The sequence below is a fragment of the Phaseolus vulgaris genome, chromosome 2 (genome assembly GCF_051622355.1).
Source record: "Phaseolus vulgaris cultivar YP4 chromosome 2, ASM5162235v1, whole genome shotgun sequence".
Classification (NCBI taxonomy): domain Eukaryota; kingdom Viridiplantae; phylum Streptophyta; class Magnoliopsida; order Fabales; family Fabaceae; genus Phaseolus; species Phaseolus vulgaris.
The window spans coordinates 18594175-18614485 of record NC_143499.1 but is presented as its reverse complement, the minus strand read 5'-3'; the positions used below and the strand labels follow the sequence as shown (position 1 = coordinate 18614485).

Genomic DNA, 20311 nt, shown 5'->3' with positions numbered 1-20311 from the left:
AATAAATTGTTTCTTTTTCTGTTAAAAAAATAGTAACGTTTGAATCGAAGATGGAAAAACAGATTGATTGATCTTTCCTAGATAAAAGATCTTAAGATCTTCGCAACACTTATTTCAGAAAACGATCTCAAACACAATGATTAAACAATGAATTTCTTCAAAAAAAATATTTCTCAACACTTGAACTAATGTTTGTGAGATATGCTAATTAATGATTATTAAAATTGATATTAGAAATCGTAAACCTTAATTGGTGACTTTGAATGTTTGAAATTCCGCACAAAAATTGAGTCTCAGACAGTGAATCAATGGCGTAGCAGCGTGCAGCAGAAGCCGTGACTGTAATATTAGCGTACTTTTTGTACTTATTAGCTAGGTAGCTGTGTTATGTGCATCACATTGGTTACAGATTCAGTGATTGAGAGTCATAGTAGTTAATATAGTGTGGCCATAATAACCTACAGCGAAATATATACCAGAAGAAGAAGAGTAGATCTTGCCATTTAATTCACACAGTGATTTTTCAGTTTTGCACAGATGGATACAGAAAAGAAGGAAAATCATTACTTGGAAAGAAACGAGAGCATTAACACTAGCCTCTTCATGTTTTTTCCACCCTTCACCCAACTCCTATACCCTTTTGCCAGTGCACAAACTCACTCACTCCTCATTAAACACCCATCTGAAAAGGCTAAAGCATGCTCTCATTCTTTCCGAATCCAAAAGATAAAGGCTAAAAAAAAGTTGTAATGTAACATAGGGATTACATTGATATGCACTTCAACTTAACTAGCATGGATTAATTAAACACTAGCATACAAAACTAAACCTCCTACCGTGGATATTGCAATTGATGAGCCTTACTAGTTGTGAAGAGGGTTTGGACCAGTGTGAATTATTCTTTTGTCATCACCATAAAGGGTAGTGTGGTGTGGATCACGCTCAACCACCTTGGTTTTTTGTTGAGGGTAGCTGCTGCTGCTGCTGCTGATGCTGGTGCTGCTTGAGGGTGTGTGAAACAAGGTCCTGGTGAGGCTACGTCGCTTAAGTAGATGGTTGGTTCTGGTTCTTGTTCTTGATGTGGTTGTGGATGTGGTTCTGGTGGTTTTGCTTTCCTTGTCCATGGAGAAAAACAAGCTTATTAGAGAAAAAACTAGGATGACCCACAAGAAGAAAATTGCGAGTCTGGCCCAAGAAAGCCTTCTTTCTCTTGTCCTTTCTCTTTCTCTGAAACCTATCATTGCAGTTGCTGTAGATGTGTCACTCACACACAGAGTGTAGCAGCTTCAGAACACCCACAAGGCCACCATGAAAGTGCACAAAAAAAGATGTTTCCTTGACCCGCAGCACAGTGTGTAAGTAGAAGAAACAAACACAGGAACACTAGTGAGGATTTTGGACGATTCGGAGAGGGGAAAAGAGGTAGAGAGTAGAAAAAGAGAGTCAACAAAATAAACAACACTAAATAAAAAACATGTAAACAAAAAACATAAAAGTTTGGGTTATTTCCTTGTCTTATGGGTCTAGTCACATGATCTTGACCCTTGATTCCTGGAAGCTTCTTATAATTCTTATATTTCACTATCTCAGTCCTTTTTCTTTGGACTTAGCACCTACCGCTACAAACGGATGTCATGTTGGACTTTATTTTAAACCGCTGCAGATTCTTTTTAAAAATACAAGCCTTAACCGTGACTATCTTCCACGTTTCATGAAATATTTTTTATTACCTCTTTCACTTTTAAAAAAAATGTCTATAAATCAAATATCATTAATATCTCATGGCTTAATCCTATTTCTTTCTTCGAGGTATACTTTAACCTAAAAAACTTGTTAGAAAAACTTTCAAGCATGTCAATAGCCTTATATTTAAATATTTTAGATGCCTTTTAAACAGGTTAATAAGTCAATGTTTTTACAAGATTTGAAACTTTAAACAAGTCAACAAAAGTAAAATTGAAAGTGAAGATAATAACATATGTTTTTAGTTAAACCGGCCAACTTTTTGAAATTAAAAACACCTTTTAATAATATGAAACTCTAGCTTTTAAAATTGAATATAGATTATTGAAAATATTAACCTAATTAGATAACTAGATAGAGTAATTTTAACGTGGGTCGGGTGTAGGTTTGAGTAACTTGCCTATTTACACACCTCATAATCTCTTTTACCGTATTCATATCCCATTTCAGGCCGCCTGGTTTGGGTTTTTATTTTTACTTTGGCAACTCTTTTTCTACATGCTTGATGTATGTGCACATATTTTTCTTACCTATATGTATTTACTTGGTTACATAAAGATTAATCTTTTCTGACGAACAATTTTTTTCAAGAAATTAAACCAGCAAATTGAGTTAGATGAGGATTTTTTCTGTACCGACCAGTCCTCGGTCATCGACTCCAGTGACTGACCTCAGACATCGCACACCGGTGTCCAATAGTAAAGATGGGTCACGTAAGGTGGGTCCCAGATACACATATCAGGGTGTTGGTCAGTCTTCGAACATCGGTACCATGGACCTCGACGTTGGAGATTGACATCAGACCTCGCCAGAAGAGGGAGAGATCGGACGTCGACGGTCTGAACAGTTATATTGCGCCACATAAGGTGGGTCCCGGAGATTTGGTGCACAAGTTGGTACCCAGGCGGCCATCCTGTTAGTCGTTGCACTCCAGTTAAGGGAAGTTCCATGCGTCAGATTACGCTAAGATTGTGTAATAGCGGCGCAGGGACATTCTCCAAGGAACCCTAGACATGGATAAGGGAACAAAGGTAAACCTTAGTTTCAACCTATATAAAGGGTGGTAAGAACCATAACAAGGTACACAGTTTCTGATATGATTCCAATAACAAGATAGAGATGTTTCATGGACATGTTATAGATTCAACTTGAGTAGGAATATGATTAGGCACTTTTCTAGAATTGGATCAATGTTCTTTCATTCAAGAACTCACCAAATCATAAGCAACCAAGCCAAAACTCATTTGGAAACCCATTTCTTGTCAAATGAACCGATTAGATTGAACAAGAAGGCAAATGAACCAATTATAACTACCTAGAAAGCTAATGAACCGATTAAAACAGTCAAGAATTCAAATGAACCGAACAAAACATGCTAGGAATCAAATAAACCGAACAAAACTAAGAAAAGATGCAAATGAACCGATTACAAAGACTAGAAATGCCTAAGACATGTTTTAGAGTTTATTTGAGAATGGAAATGGATGAATAAGATGGAAAGGAGAAGAGAACTTATGTGGTTGGAGTCCTTGGAGAGGAAGACGCCACTTGAAGGATGCAAAGCTTCAAGATGAGTGTAGATGCCGCCACTTAAGGTTCCAAGATTGCTCTCAAGATAAGACTAGAATAAGAGAAGACACAAGTCTCTCAATCACTCACCAATTTGGGAGAATTTTGTTGAACCAAGTGGTGTTCAATGTTTTGAAGAATCCAAATCCTTTGAAGGATGTTGAAGCCTATGCTTTGCTTGATGTTGCTGTGTTGGTTTAAGCTTTGTTCTGGGGTAGTTTATATGTTGTAATCCACCCTTGTATTAAATCTCAAGCAATTAGCATCTCAATTCTTATCAAAGTAAAATGTTTTCCAAACTAAGTTGAAACAACCGATTGTTTATACTTAGGTGTTTTGAGAAAGATTGAAAACTGTTTTTGAATGGTTGAAACTGTTAAGTACCAAAACAACCGATTGATTCGAGGAAACAACCGATTGTTTGTTTTGGGACCATAACAGAAAAACTGTTTTCTTTGACTGAGCTTTAAATGCTTTAACTGTATACGCTCCAGTCATTAAATGCTTTGACCAATCTTTTAATGCAATTTAATAGTTTGTTAAGATTTGATAACAAACTATATCTTTGAATATATTAAGAAAAACAGTTTTAAGAATTAAGAATCTTTTGACAAAGTTTTTCTAAGAGAGTTTTTCAAAGTGCTGAGATTGCTTAAGAGTTTTGTGATTGATTAAGGTGCTGGGATAGGATTCTACTTGTATTGATTTCAGATATTCATCTGTAACAAGTGTAATCTTTGTAATATGTTGAACAATTCGTTTATGTGTTTGCTGAGATTGGCTGTGTGTTATTGAGGTGTTCAAGATCAACAATCTTAGTGTTGGCCAAGGAGAGTGTGTTTCTTGAGGTGTTCAAGGTCATTCTCTTGGTTGTTGTGTAAGTGATCAAGTGGTGGTTGCTTAGTGGATATCCTCAGGGTTTCTGAGAAGACTGGATGTAGCTCTAGTTTGGAGTGAACCAGTATAAACAACTGTGTACAATCTCTCTATCTCTAACTCTTTAAATTCAGTTTACTTGTTGTTTGCTAGTATAAACAACCGATTGTTTCTACGAAACAACCGATTGTTTTTCTGGTACTACAGCTTTTGCTTGCTGTTTTGGCTAACTGAATTGCTGAATCAATTGGTTTCTGAAATAAATTCATTCTAAGTTTTGAAAAGTTTGCGAAAACCCCTTTAAACAATTCACCCCCCCTTTAGTTTAAAGCCATCTTTTCTAACAATTGGCATCAAGAGCTTGGTTCTTGAAAGTCATTCAAGTTGATCCTAAAAATCTTTCTAAAATGGCTGATAGACTACCGTTTGGGGAAGGTGCCTCAATAAACAGACTACCCTTGTTTTGTGGTTTGAATTACCAGTTTTGGAAAGTTAGAATGAAAATATTTATGGAATCTCTTGACAAAGGAATTTGGGATGCAATTGAAAATGGTCCTTTTATCCCAAAGTTTGAAAAAGATGGTTCTGTCATTTTCGAAGCCATGGTCTTAATGGACTGATGCAGAAAGCAAAAATGCCAAATTCGATTGCATTGCCAAAAAATATTATAACCTCTGCTTTAAATTCTGATGAGTTTTTCAGGGTCTCACAACGCAAATCATCAAAAGAAATGTGGGACACTTTGGAAGTCACTCATGAAGGAACAAATGAGGTGAAAAGAGCTAGAAAGCATGCTCTCATCCAAGAGTATGAGATGTTTAGAATGCTTAAAGGTGAAACAATAGCTGAGGTGCAGAAAAGTTTTACACACATCATCAATCACCTTATGAGCCTAGACAAGACGTTTGACAAAGAAGAGCTGAATATCAAGATCTTGAAATGTCTTGATAGAGCATGGCAACCAAAGGTAACTGCTATTTCCGAATCTAAAGATCTAATCATTAAGTGTTGCTTCTTTGTTTGGAAAGCTTAGGGAACATGAGCTAGAGATGAATAGACTCAATGTTTAAGAGAGTGAAGATAAGCACACAAGGAGCATAGCCTTGAAAGCATCCAAGCATAAGGGAAAGCAAGATTCAAGTGATGATAGTGATGAGGAAAATCTTAGTTTGCTGTCAAGAAAATTCAGCAAATTCCTAAAGAGAAACCACAACAAAGACAACAACAAGGATAGGTATGGAAACAAGAAACCCAATTAATTTAATTCAAATAACTATACTAGTTTTGGTTGTGGTGAGCAAGGTCACATAAAGGAAGATTGTCCTAACAAGAGCAAAGAGAAAAAGACAAGCTACAAGGAGAAGAAAGGCAAGACAAAAAGAGCCTACATAGCTTGGGATGAAAATGAGGTGTCATCATCAAGTTCTTCATCAAGTGAAGATGAAAAGCAAACATATGTTTGGTAGCTGAGGATGATGATGATTCTTGCAGTTCAAGTGAGGTAAGTTCATGTGCTTCCTTAAATGAACAAAATTATAGTGAATTGCTTGAAGCTTTTCAAGAAACACATGATGAAGCTAATAGATTGGTTCTTTCAAACAACCGATTGAATGATCTTAACAGTGGGCTTGAAAAGAAAGTTAAATCTCTTGAAGAGGATCTGAGAAAAGCAAAAAATGATTTTGAAGAATTGGAAAATCATTTCAAAAATGCCTCTTGCAAGTGTGATACTCTCATTTGCACAAATTGTGAAAATCTTGAGAAAAATGTTCACTATCTTGTTGAAACTGTGGACAAGTTTTCAAAGGGGAAATCAAACTTGGAGAATGTCTTGGCATCTCAAAGCTATGTTTTTGGAAAGGCTGGTTTAGGCTTCAATCCACAGAACAAGCAAGATAGGTTTTCAAATTTTTTTTTAAGAAAATCAGAAAAACAACCGATTGTTAAGACGAAACAACCGGTTGTTACATGCTTTTACTACATGAAGAAAGGCCACTCTGTTAGATTCTGTAAAATTAGAAAATATTATGTTCCTAAAGGTTTTATGAAATGGATTCCTAAGTGATGTGATGTTTCTAACAGCAAAGTAAAGTCAAATGGACCCAAATTTGTAAGGGGACCAAATCTTGCTACTTGAAATCGTTTATGCAGGAAATATAAAGAGAAAAAGAAGAACTGAGTCATCTGATCAAGCTGTTGAAGAAAAAGGCAGTCATTGAAGTTGAATCAATGCTATGTAAAAGATCAAAACAGTGAAAAGGAGTTTTCTTGATCAACAAGCAATTGGCTTATTGAAGAATCAACACAAGGATAAGACTTTCCTTTATTTGTTCTCAATCTCTGTTTCAAAGTTCTTTCTTGTGATTAATTTTCTTTTAATCAATGTCATCTGATTTAAACTTCTTCTGCTCATGGTTAAAATTTCAAAAATCAAGTTTTAACTACTGCAGAAAAACAACCGATTGTTTCTTCGAAACAACCGATTGTTTTGTGTCTGACAGCACTGTGAAGAAATTGATTTAATTGCTTTTTTGAATTTCTATCCATTGCAGATCAATTTAAAAGAGAGAATCTTGGTCTAAAGATCTGTGTTGAAAGCTGATCATGATCAGAAAGAAGTTACAACAGTCATAAAGGAATATATTCCAAAATCTTAGAAATTCAAGAGTCTTAATGACTAGTCAAAGATCACATGTGAAGACCATGTGATTTTCAGCTTTTTCTGACATTTTTTGTGCAGAACAGAGTCAAGTCCTCTCTCTCTGAAAATCAGGTACCCTTTGAATGAAATTAAATTCAAATTGATTCTCTTACTGCTATAAAATCCAGTTCTACAAAAGCTGCTTGAAGAATCAACATGTTCAAGTTAGTACATGCTCGGTTGGAGGTTTGAAGCTTGATGAGAGGTTGCTTGCTCTCATTGTAACTTGGATTCTAACTCCAAGGGGGAGTAACCACTCTGTGCTAACTGAAGAAGATCTGGTTTATATCTTCTGCATCACCAAGAAAGTCAAGATCAATTGGATTCATATAATCAAAGAACACATGCAAAAAGTCATGAGGTTAGGTGATTATCATTATCCCTATGTTGTTTTAATATCTAAGTTTCTACTCTATTTTGAAGTTAATCTTGAAGATGAAACTTCTGAGCTGGTCAAGTCAACTCAAGAGTTGAACAATGGATCACTCAGCAAGATGGGCTTTACAAAAGTAGGTGGAAAATGGATAAGTAAGGATGGTGATCATGGTGCCTCATCTAGTGGTGCTGCTCATCTTGAACAAGATGAACCTGCTAATATGGATGTTCAGCATGAAGATCCAACTGAAGATTTTCAAGATGCAGGACCTAGTGCAGCTGATAGACATCAAGGAGAAAGAATGCCAACCATGTCATCTTTTGAAAGATAAATGATGGATAGGCTTGATAGCTTTGCTGAAAATCAAAGGAGCCTCCATGATCTCTGTGTTAGTAATTTCCAAAGGATTGACACCAGGTTTGACAACATGGATGCAAGGTTTATGACTCTGGATGAACAGATTGAAGCTGTCCAGAATCAAATCTTTGATCTTCAGTTTGCTGATGAAGAAGAATGAAGGAAAAACAACCGATTGGTCATCGAAACAATCAATTGTTTTTGGCTGTTCTTTTCTGGTTTTAAAATTTCTTTCCTTCTGCTGTTGCTGTTTTATTCTGATGTAATGAAAACAATATTTTGTTTTATCTCTTATCTTTGTCTATTTGTGAAGACAAATAGGGGGAGATATATGTTGTGTTTCGAGTTTGTTTTAAGTTTCTGTTTTAAAGTTGATAAAATTGTTTGGAATATGTAATATGCTTATGATATTAGATATGTTTTAAGCTTTAAACTGTTTATCTGTATGCTAACAGAATATCAGAATTTCAATGTATTGCTCAAAGTTCTATTGCAGGATTTGCTTCAGATTTAATCAGGTACAACACAAGCATCAGGGATTTGTCTTCATCAAATAGGGGGAGATTGTTGAACCAAGTGGTGTTCAATGTTTTGAAGAATCCAAATCCTTTGAAGGATGTTGAAGCCTCTGCTTTGCTTGATGTTGTTGTGCTGGTTTAAGCTTTGTTCTAGGGTAGTTTATATGTTGTAATCCACCCTTGTATTAAATCTCAAGCAATTAGCATCTCAATTCTTATCAAAGTAAAATGTTTTCCAAACTAAGTTGAAACAACTGATTGTTTTGTCGAAACAACCGATTGTTTATACTTAGGTGTTTTGAGAAAGATTAAAAACTGTTTTTGAATGGTTGAAACTGTTAAGTACCAAAACAACTGATTGATTCGAGGAAACAACCGATTGTTTGTTTTGGGACCATAACAGAAAAACTGTTTTCTTTGACTGAGCTTTAAATGCTTTAACTGTATACGCTCCAGTCATTAAATGCTTTGACCAATCTTTTAATGCAATTTAATAGTTTGTTAAGATTTGATAACAAACTATATCTTTGAATATATTAAGAAAAACAGTTTTAAGAATTAAGAATCTTTTGACAAAGTTTTTCTAAGAGAGTTTTTCAAAGTGCTGAGATTGCTTAAGAATTTTGTGATTGATCAAGTTGCTGGGATAGGATTCTACTTGTATTGATTTCAGATATTCATCTGTAACAAGTGTAATCTTTGTAATCTGTTGAACAATTCGTTTATGTGTTTGTTGAGATTGGCTGTGTGTTCTTGAGGTGTTCAAGATCAGCAATCTTAGTGTTGGCCAAGGAGAGTGTATTTCTTGAGGTGTTCAAGGTCATTCTCTTGGTTGTTGTGTAAGTGATCAAGTGGTGGTTGCTTAGTGGATATCCTCAGGGTTTCTGAGAAGACTGGATGTAGCTCTAGTTTGGAGTGAACCAGTATAAACAACTGTGTACAATCTCTCTATCTCTAACTCTTTAAATTCAGTTTATTTGTTGTTTGCTGGTATAAACAACCGATTGTTTTTCTGGTACTACAGCTTTTGCTTGTTGTTTTGGCTAACTGAATTGCTGAATCAATTGGTTTTTGAAATAAATTCATTCTAAGTTTGAAAAGTTTGCGAAAACCCCTTTAAACAATTCACGCCTCTCTAGTTAAAAGCCATTTTTTCTAAAAAAATTTGTACTCAAAATATCAAATCTGTATTTAGAAGGACTCAAGCCCTCCTTATATAGGACAAGGACCGGTCATGTAAGTACAAGAGGCTTACAAAAGAAGCTAACTAAAGTTCCCTTGTAACTCTTCCACTTCTAGCGCCTAAAGTGAAGGAGGGAGGGATATCTTTCTAGAATTTTCTAAAGCTAATATCTAAAGATGCTTTACATAAGAGGTATCTTTAGGTTTCCCTCTTAGCACCTTCCTAAACACTATATTAAGAATTTTTAAATTTTATACAAAAGATACTACAAAAAGAGAAAACTTTTGACCACTACTTCCTAATTCTTTAAATTTGCTCCTTGTAATCCTTTGAGGTAAACAGGATGATGAGCTAACAATCCTCTGAGCATCTTCATCTTCGGCTTCTTTCTCTTCTTGATCTTGATCTCCATCATACTCCCCGAGTTGGAGAGAATTCGACCACGAATTCTGGAGACCTACAGAAAAAGGAGTTAGATAACTGATATTAAAGGTATGACTTCTAAGAAACGTATCAGGCATATCTAACTCATAAGCATTATTATTAATCCTCTTTAGGACTTGAAAAGGTCCATCCCCAAGAGGCATAAGTTTGGACTTCCTTTGAGTAGGAAAACCATCTTTCCTCAAGTGAAGCCAAACCCAATCACCCACATCAAACAATAATGCTTTCCTCCTTTTGTTGGCAAGTTCAGCATACTTGCCAACTTTCTTCTCAATTCGTAACTTGATGTCATCATGCAAATCTTTTATAAAAGAAGCCTTTTCAACACCATCTTTGCATAATACATCATCAAGTATCAGAATAGGAAGAAAATCAAGAGGTGTTAGGGGATTAAACCCATAAACAACCTCAAAAGGAGAATGTGAGGTGGTAGAATTTACTACGATTATAAGCAAATTCAACATGTGGTAGTAAATCCTCCCAAACCCTTGGATTCCTGTAAATAAAGAATCTCAACATTTGTCCCAAGGTTCGATTGACCACTTCGGTTTGACCATCGGTTTGGGGGTGGCAAGTAGTAGAAAATAAAAGTTTAGTACCAAGTTTCCCCCATAAGGTCTTCCAAAAGTGACTCAAGAACTTGGAATCTCTATCGGATACTATACTTCTAGGAAGTCCATGTAAACGAACCACTTCTTTGAAGAAGAGATTTGCAATATGACATGCATCATCCAGTTTGTGGCAAGGAATATAATGTGCCATTTTGGAAAAACGATCCACTACCACAAAGATGGAATCCTTACCCTTTGATGTCTTGGGTAATCCTAAGATGAAATCCATAGAAATATCAACCCAAGACATTGAAGGGATAGGAAGAGGGGTATATAAACCATGGGGTTGCACTCTAGATTTAGCCTTACGACATGCAATACATTTATCACACAAATTATGAACATATTTTTGCATATGAGGCCAAAAGAAATGCTCATGTAAAACATCCAAAGTTTTGGCTACCCCAAAATGTCTCATTAATCCTCCCTCATGTGCTTCTCTAACAAGAGATTGTCTAATAGAGCTTTGGGGTACACAAAGTCTTTTCCCTTTAAAAAGAAAGCCATCTTGTATAAAAAAAAAAACTTTGTGTCCACCCTTAGCACACCCTTGATAGATAAGAGAAAAATCAAGGTCATCATGATAAAGATCCTTAATATGATCAAACCCAAGAAATTTGAAACCTAAAAGATTTAGCAAGGCATAGCATCTAGAAAGTGCATCGGCCACAACATTAATTTTGCCTTGCTTATGTTTGATCACATAAGGAAATTGTTCAAGGAATTCCTCCCATTTAGCATGCCTCTTATTGAGCTTGTTTTGGCTTTTCAAATATTTAAGAGATTCATGATCACTATGAATCACAAATTCTTTAAGAAAAAGGTAATGTTGCCAAGTATACAAAGCTCTAACAAGTGCATATAATTCTTTATCACAAGTGGAATAGTTGAGATGACTACCTTTCAATTTCTCACTAAAATAAGCGATGGGGTGGCCCTCTTGAAGGAGAACAGCCCCAATGCCTATACTTGAAGCATAACATTCTATCTCAAATGTTTTAGCAAAATTTGGAAGGGCTAAAATGGGAGCATTAGTCAATTTTTCTTTTAAAACATCAAAATCTTTTTGTTGCTCTTCTCCCCATTTAAAAACCACATCCTTTTTCACTATATCATTGAGAGGGGCGGCAATTGTACCAAAGTTGGGCGCAAATCTTCTATAAAAAGAAGCAAGGCCATGAAAACTTCGGACATCATTCACATTGGTGGGTGTTGGCCAATTTTGAATGGCTACCACCTTGGATTGATCTACATGCACCCCTTTAATACTAACAACAAACCCTAGGAATTCTAGTGAAAACATACATTTAGCAAGGTTAGCATACAAATGTTCCTTCCTAAGGGTTTCTAATACTTGTCTAACATGCATCTTATGGTCAATCAAAGACAAGCTATAAATGAGGATATCATCAAAATAAACAACTACAAACTTGCCAATGAATGGTCTTAAAACATGATGCATGAGACGCATGAATGTACTTGGTGCATTAGTTAAACCAAATGGCATAACTAACCACTCATATAAGCCAAAGTTGGTCTTAAAAGCGGTCTTCCACTCATCTCCCGGTTTTATACGGATTTGATTATACCCACTTTTAAGATCAATTTTGGTAAAAATTTGGGAACCATGCAATTCATCCAACAAATCATCAAGCCTAGGGATGGGATGCCTATACTTAATTGTAATGTTGTTTATAGCCCTACAATCGGAACAAATCCTCCATGTCCCATCTTTTTTAGGGAGAAGTATAATAGGCATGGCACAAAGGCTCATACTATCTTAAACCCACCCTTTAGCAATCAACTCTTCTACTTGTTGGCGAATTTCCCTAGTTTCACTTGGGTTGGTCCTATATGCGGAACGATTTGGTAAAGAAGATCCTGGAATTAAATCAATTTGGTGTTCAATCCCTCTTAAAGGTGGAAGCCCTTTAGGAGGATCTTGAAACACATCATGAAATTCCTCTACCAAATTATCCAAACAATGTGGACTATCCTCAAGTTTTTCTAACTCAAGAGGTCTAGGAATAGCTAAAAAGATAGGATTGTGAGAAACTATTTCCTTTTGGACCGCATGGCTAGAAATAAGAAGGGATTTCTTAGAACTTTTTATATTTTCACTCTCCCTCTTTTTCTTCATAAGAATTTGGTCCTCATGGACTTCTCTTGGAGAGAGAGATTTTAATATGACCTTGTGACCATGGAAGTCAAAAGAAATTTTATTGGTAAAACCATCATGAAAAACTTTTCTATCAAATTGTCATGGCCTTCCCAAAAGAACATGTGTAGCTTCCATTGGCACAACATCACACAAGACCTCATCTTTGTATTTTCCAATAGAGAAATTTATGAGGACTTGTTTGTTAACAATGATTTCACCCACCTCACTTAGCCATTGTAACTTGTAGGGCTTTGTGTGAGAGATAGTAGGCAAACCAAGCTTATCTACTACTCTTGTACTAGCCACATTGGCACAACTACCCCCATCCACTATTAAAGAACAAATGTTATTTTGAATGAGACATCTTGTATGAAAAATATTTTCTCTTTGACTTTCATCAAAGGGTTGTAAAACTTGACCAAGAAGACGTCTCACAACCAACAAATCTCCTTCAAGTGGACTTTCGCTCTCATGCTCACTTGATGCCCTAGAATGTGAAGAATGCTTAGGTGAATGGAAATCATGCTCACTAACTACAATGCCATTATGCACATACATATTCCTTTTAGAAGGACAATTAGAAGCAATGTGACCATAACCCAAACATTTAAAGCATTTCTTACTAGACGATTTGATTGGAGATTTAGGAGTAGAAGTGGAAGGCTTAGACTTCTTAGGTTTGAAAGAAGAATCCTTAGAAGGAAGTTTTGAAAAAGACTTTTTATTTTTCCAAGAGTTGTTGTAGTAACCATCATTGGGAGAGTTTTTAAAAGCATTTCTCTTAGCAATTTGTGCTTCAACCTTCATTGCAAGGTGAACCAAAGATCCCAAAGATGAATACTCTTGAAGTTCAACAACATCTTGAATATCCCTTCTTAGGCCACTCACAAACCTAGCTGTCATAGCTTCCTCACTCTCTTTCAAATTGACTTTAAGTAAAAGCGTTTCTAACTCCTTAAAACAGGCATCCACACTTAGCGTGCCTTGTTGAAACTGTTGGACCTTCAACATGAGGTCTTTCCTAAAGTGTGGTGGCACGAATCTAAAGCGCATACACTCAATCAAATCGTTCCAAGAGACCACGGGAGGTCTCTTGTTATAGCAAACGTCCGTTACAAGGCTATGCCACCATTTCATGGCATAATCTACAAATTCTAAGGCGACTATCTTCACCTTTTGGTCCTCCTCAACCTCATAGGCTTTAAAAATTTGTTCACATTTAGCCTCCCACTCTAAATACAAATTAGGATCAGTATAACCACTAAAGCTAGGTACTTTTACAAAAGGAACTTGAGGCTTTTCTTCTTGGTGATGTCTTTGTTCACGGTGGTGGCTTCCTCCATTGGAATGATGACGATGCCTCCTTCTTCTATACTCCTCTCTACGGCCGTGAGCATTTGAAGAGTCTTTGGAAGAATGTCGAGGAGAATTTTGTCTACCATGAATGGAATGGGAAGATCTCTCTTGCTTCAATTCAACCTTTGCCTTTTGTTCTTCCAACCTTTGCAATGCTTCATCTTTGAGAGCAAGAGCCCTCTTTGCCTCTTTTAACTCATTAAGAACATAAGCCTTATGAGTAGAGTGTGGTTTTGAAGATTCAGCACTTGAATATGTATCCATTAGAAAAGGAAAACAGCAAACACAAGAGCAACCAATGGTAAGAAAACAATGTTAGCAAAGAATAATTATAAGAATGTGCCGAAAGGTAAAAAGAATCACTCAAGTCACTCCAAGAAAGAATACTTCCCTTAACCAATCTGCTCTTGAGGCCTTAGTAACCTCAAATGAAAGGTGTCAAAGCAAAAGCACTCAATCTCAAAGCCAAAGCACCACAAAACTTTAAAGAACAATAAAAGACAAACAAGAAAAGGTGTAAACAAGAAAGGGTACACAAAAGGAATATAAGAGTTAAGACAAACACAAAGAATAGTGAATAAAAGACAAGCAAGAAAATAAGGTACTCAATGAAAAGGAAGGCACACAAAAGAAACCTAGAGAAAAGCACTAGAGTAGATGAAGAAAAACAAAAACAAAACTACTGGAAAATATTTTTGTGCAAACTGTGCGTGACTTCACATATTTATCTTGAATTATATAAAGCGAACTGGATTATGAAATTGTAACAACAGAAAGTTCAAGATCTTATCTCAACAATGGCCCTGGAATTACACAAAAACAGCTAGCTAATTAATGGCGATAAATTTTGCAAAATTACTACCAGATTACCGTATTTTTTTCAGCAGAATTACACACTGATCGTATTTCATTTATCATTTTTTTTGTACTAAGAATTTTGATGTAATTCTTTTTTCTATATTTTTATAACACTGTGAAGAACTCAAATCCAGAATTTCAGAAATTTCCAGTAAGCAAATCAATTGCAATAAATCGAAACAGTCAGCATGTTTTCAAGAAAACAGAGGAAACCTAATAGGAATGAAAAACAGAATTAAGAACTAGCAAAGACATAATAGATATGATGTTTAAGAACTTGTATAGGTCTATTACACAAGTATGAACTCAATACTAAAAAAAAATGCACCAAAGGATCAAGAAACAAACACATAAAACTGTACTTAACACAAAATCAAGAAACAAAAATTACAACAAAAGGACCACAAAGAATTGATAACATTTTTGGAGAAACATGACTTTGACAAAACTTATAAGGATTCAAAAATCAAAATGACACAAACACAATGTAATAACAACAAGAAAACAGCAAGAAATACCCAAAATAAACCTAAAACAGAAAGGTAACAACAAGAATGTAAAGTTCTTGAATTAAAAGTGCCAAAACAACTCTAACACAAACAAGAACAAACCTAAGACTCATGATACCACATGATATGATTCCAATAACAAGATAGAGATGTTTCATGGACATGTTATAAATTCAACTTGAGTTGGAATATGATTAGGCACTTTTCTAGAATTGGATCAATGTTCTTTCATTCAAGAACTCACCAAATCATAAACAACCAAGCCAAAACTCATTTGGAAACCCATTTCTTGTCAAATGAACCGATTAGATTGAACAAGAAGGCAAATGAACCGATTATAACTACCTAGAAAGCAAATGAACCGAACAAAAGCATGAAAGAAAGCTAATGAACCGATTAAAACAATCAAGAATTCAAATGAACCAAACAAAACATGCTAGGAATCAAATAAACCGAACAAAAGTAAGAAAAGATGCAAATGAACCGATTCCAAAGACTAGAAATGCCTAAGACATGTTTTAGAGTTTATTTGGGAATGGAAATGGATGAATAAGATGGAAAGGAGAAGAGAACTTATGTGGTTGGAGTACTTGGAGAGGAACTCGCCACTTGAAGGATGCAAAGCTTCATGATGAGTGTAGATGCCGCCACTTGAGGTTCCAAGATTGCTCTCAAGATAAGACTAGAATAAGAGAAGACATAAGTCTCTCAATCACTCACCAATTTGGGAGAATTTCTATACTCAAAATATCAAATCTGTATTTATAAGGAATCAAGCCCTCCTTATATAGGAGAAGGACCGGTCATGTAAGTACAAGAGGCTTACAAAAGAAGCTAACTAAAGTTCCCTTGTAACTCTTCCACTTCTAGCACCTAAAGTGAAGGAGGGAGGGATATCTTTCTCGAATTTTCTAAAGCTAATATCTAAAGATGCTTTACATAAGAGGTATCTTTAGGTTTCCCTCTTAGCACCTTCCTAAACACTATATTAAGCATTTTTAAATTTTATACAAAAGATACTACAAAAAGAGAAAACATTTGACCACTACTTCCTAATTCTTGAAATTTTCTCATTGTAATCCTTTAAGGTAAAAAGAATGATGAGCTAATAATCCTCTGAGCATCTTCATCTTCGACTTCTTTCTCTTCTTGATCTTGATCTCCATCAGTTTCTAAGACTGAAAGTACTTTATACACTTAGTGTTTCTTTTCCCTAATACTGACTTGAGTGTCGTAGTGCAAACGGTCATCAAGGCGCCCCTTTGTCTTTGCAGATGAGAGATTCTTCAACCAAGGAAGTTGGATTCTCAAGCGGAGATAGGAGGGCCAAAGGTTGCCGTTCGAGTCAACCGGCGAGAATATTTGGCGCCCATCGTGGGGCCCGATAAAACAAGGTCCCACCCGCAATCGTGTTAAGAGTTTTTACCAACGATATGAGGAGTACGAGGCAAGGATCTGTTGTGACCGCTAGTGTCGTGCCTCCTGGAGGGGACAACGTCACCATGCAACAACTCATGGAGACCATGCGCGCCCTCCAAGACACGGTGACGGCATCAAGGGTTGAAATAGCCGCATCACATGCAGACAATGAAGAACTATGCAGAACCAACGAGGAACTGCGCAGAGATTTGCAACAGGCAGGGGAGCGCACAGTGGATGAGCGTGCCCCACCCATACCACTTAGGGCACGCCCCATGCCGTTCTCTCAAGCGATTATGGATACAACGTTCCCAACCACATCTCTGGGCCCGAAAGTCACCTTCACAGGTGTAGAAGACCCAGAGGCTCACCTCACAGCGTTCCACACCTAGATAATGCTTATAGGAGGATCTGACACTGTGTATTGCAAGCTGTTAATGAGCACATTGGCAGGTGTAGCGTTGGAGTGGTTCGTTAGCCTCCCTGATGAACACATCACCACCTTCGACCAGTTCACAACACTGTTCAGAGAACAGTACCTCATTAACAGGGCTCCCCCTCGAATCTCTTATGATGTCTTTGGCATCAAACAGTACCAGGGAGAGTCCTTAAAGGAGTTCTTGAACAGGTTTGGGGTCCAGGTAGTGAGGTTGAAACCCACAGATGAGGCCATGACGGTGCACGCCTTCACCAAGGGAATGCTTCCAGGACCTTTCAGTGAATCACTACTTAGGTTCTACACAAAGACGTTCAGCGAGATTAGGCGTCGGGCTTTGGCACACATCGCTGCGGACGATCGAGTCATAGAGAAATATGGCTTTGTCGATCCTGTCCGACCTCGAGCAGAAGGTCGACCTCATCCCATGAGGGTGCATGAGGCGACCACAAAGAAGAAGGGCTCGGGGAAGTAGTAACCTACGAGAAGCCCTAGACGGGAACGCGCACGCGGAGACCCGCCCCCAAAGCATAATTTTCGTGTAGAGCTCAAGGAGTTGATCGTTATTCCAAACATAGCGGCAAGGTTGAAGATGACCCCGAAGACAGACAAAAAGATGGGCCCCAACAAAATGCAATCTTAGAGAATGACACTAGAATAGATGAAAACAAAACTAAACAACACTACACAAATTTTTGTGTGTAAATTTTCTTTTAACTTGCTGAATTTATGTTGGACATATTACTTAAAATTTGAATTTGAAATTTTAACCACAGAAACTTCAATGTTTAAGCTCAAAGTAGGCCCTGGAATTTCACAAAAACAGTGCGCCAAAAAGTTGCAATAAATTTTTCAAATTCACTGCCGATTCAAATTTTCCAGTCATATTATTTTTGCACTCTGCCCGTTTTTCATTTACCATTTTTTTTTCTATTTTGAATTTTGATATACTTCTTTTTTTCACTTTTTCTTAACACAAAACTGATGAAATCAAGAATTTAAAAAATTTTCACCAACACAATTAATTTTGATAAACGTTTTCAGCCAGCACAAAAACTGTGAAACAAAGGAAAACCTATCCTGGAATTAAATGCAACATTGGAAACTTCAAAAACATAATAGAAATGAATGAAAAATGAACTTGTATGGAACTAACAACAAGTATGAACTTAAATCTGGAAAAAATAAAAAATGCTCCAAAGCTTCAAATTGAGAATATAACCTGTACTCAAATTAAATCAAACAACCAACATCAACAATGAAAAGTACTACATAGAATTGATGACAAATTGGATGAACATGACTTAGACATTACTTGAGTTGATTCAAAAATTAAAATGACTAAACCACAAACATTTTGCACAAATTGAAATATCAAGAAGAATCGATTAAAATAAAAAATATAATAGCATACTCAATGGAATCCTAAACAATTTGAAAACTAGAATGCTTAAGAATAATTGAACAAAATTACCAAACAAAATTTTTCAAGCAGCATCATGAACTAAAATCAAAATTAAAAACAGTAAGACAATTAATAAAATGATGAACAACACGGAATTGAAGAACACACAAAAATAAAATGAAGAGAAGGCACTTATCTCTTGAAGAACCAAAGCTCTAGATACCAAATGATGGTGTAACCTTCATTCCGAATAGGTTACTTTGAATTTTTGTGATGGATTGCGGAAGCTCAATGGAAGTGGCAGACAAGGATGGCTCTAATGGAGCTATGGTTTCTTTGAAGGTGCATGAAAGGTAGGGAGAGTGATTGGTTCGACCATATCACTTGGAGAAGGTGAAGAAGAAGATCAAGGTGTCTATCCTAGAGAGTCTAGAAAATGGAGTGAGGAAGCATGTAAACTTGGCAGAAATTCACTCATATATTTGATCTTATTAATTGATTAGCGAAGCACCTCAACTTATAGGAGAGAGGGCTTAACATTTTGGAGCCAAAATTTGAAAATTCAAAATAAAACTCTCTAGTGAGAAAGTGCCATGTGGAGTCATGCTTTCCATGTTGAGCTCACCTTTAATGCTAAATCATATCCACTCCTAGGCTGTCATGTGGACGTCCATGTGCTCCATGCCAAAGTAATTTAGTTCTCTAATATACCCTAGAGGTTTTAGGGTTACATTGGGCTCAAAGAAGCCCAATTGTTACCCTAACTAATCACTTTTAACCCTAACTAGACTTGTTTTACTATTGGCCCAAAAACCTATGTTACTTGGCCCAAATATGTGGTCAAATTATTTTATACAACTAAGCTCAATACATGGCTCATGAAATCCTAAAAAACTTTATATAATTTTTTTAAGCTAAAGCTTGACCCAAAAATAATGTCGACTAGTCAGCTGAAACTCAGTCTTCTTGTGTTTTCTGAACAAAGCTCTAGTTTATGTTTTAATGAGTTGGAGGTCTTCTTGGATATGTGTGTACATTCCTTCATCCTAGAGTTTTCCTCTTGATTGGGTCTACAAAAATAAACAAAATCCCAATTAGATCCATTTTTGCAAATAAATCCATAAACAACCTCTAGGTCTTCATCCTTCTTATTATGTGTTTGTGTGTGGCTAGGGGCTTTGCCATCACGTATTGTTTCCATTTTTGGTTTTTCTGAAGTTGGTTCTTAGCTTAGTTGGTTATTTCTTCTGCGGAGTTGGAAATTGAGTTTGTGTTTCATTTTCATTGTTATATGTGTTTAGATGGAGCATCTTCATAGGTTATAGGTTGTAGGAGGACTAGTATTGGAACTCAAAGCCTCTTTTCATAATGATTCAAAGGTTAGATTTAAAAGTTGATAATAATGTAATAATTTAAATAATTTGCATAAGATGTCCAATTTTTTTTAAAAAAATTGCATTATTTGACTTCGTTTGAGCTAAATTTGATACATGTTGAAAATGAAGCTTTGATGCCTCCAAATCCATGAAGACAGCTTGAAGACTTTGTTGTTGTGTTTAGGGTTTAGTTCTAAGTAGTTTAGAATTTTCTATATCCACTCCTAATCAATTTACAACTGAATCAATCTGGTTTTAAAAAGAAAAAATGTTTTTCAAAGCTAAGTGAAAAACAACCTGTTGATTTCTCGTTTTAATCTGGTGTTTTTTCTCAGACTGTGAAGTGTCTTTTGAAATGTTTTGATTTTGGTTGACTTAACTGTCGAAACCAATTCAACCGGTTAAATCGACAT

At 36.1% G+C, this 20311-nt stretch overlaps 2 protein-coding genes across 2 annotated transcripts in view; one reads left to right on the top strand and one right to left on the bottom strand.

Moving 5' to 3' along the window:
* LOC150029037 (uncharacterized) overlaps positions 1–14159 on the bottom strand; it is a 38181-nt gene extending 24022 nt beyond the window's left edge. The window contains exon 1 of the mRNA XM_090297897.1: positions 13595–14159. Within this exon, the coding sequence (XP_090154023.1) occupies positions 13595–14159 (565 nt within the window). The remainder of the gene's footprint in view (positions 1–13594) is intronic.
* Positions 14160–17076: 2917 nt separating this feature from the next.
* On the top strand, positions 17077–17592 carry LOC137809124 (uncharacterized). The gene has a single exon (XM_068610262.1). It carries the CDS (start codon positions 17077–17079, stop codon positions 17590–17592), a length of 516 nt encoding a protein of 171 aa, XP_068466363.1.
* The last annotated feature ends 2719 nt before the right edge of the window (positions 17593–20311 follow it).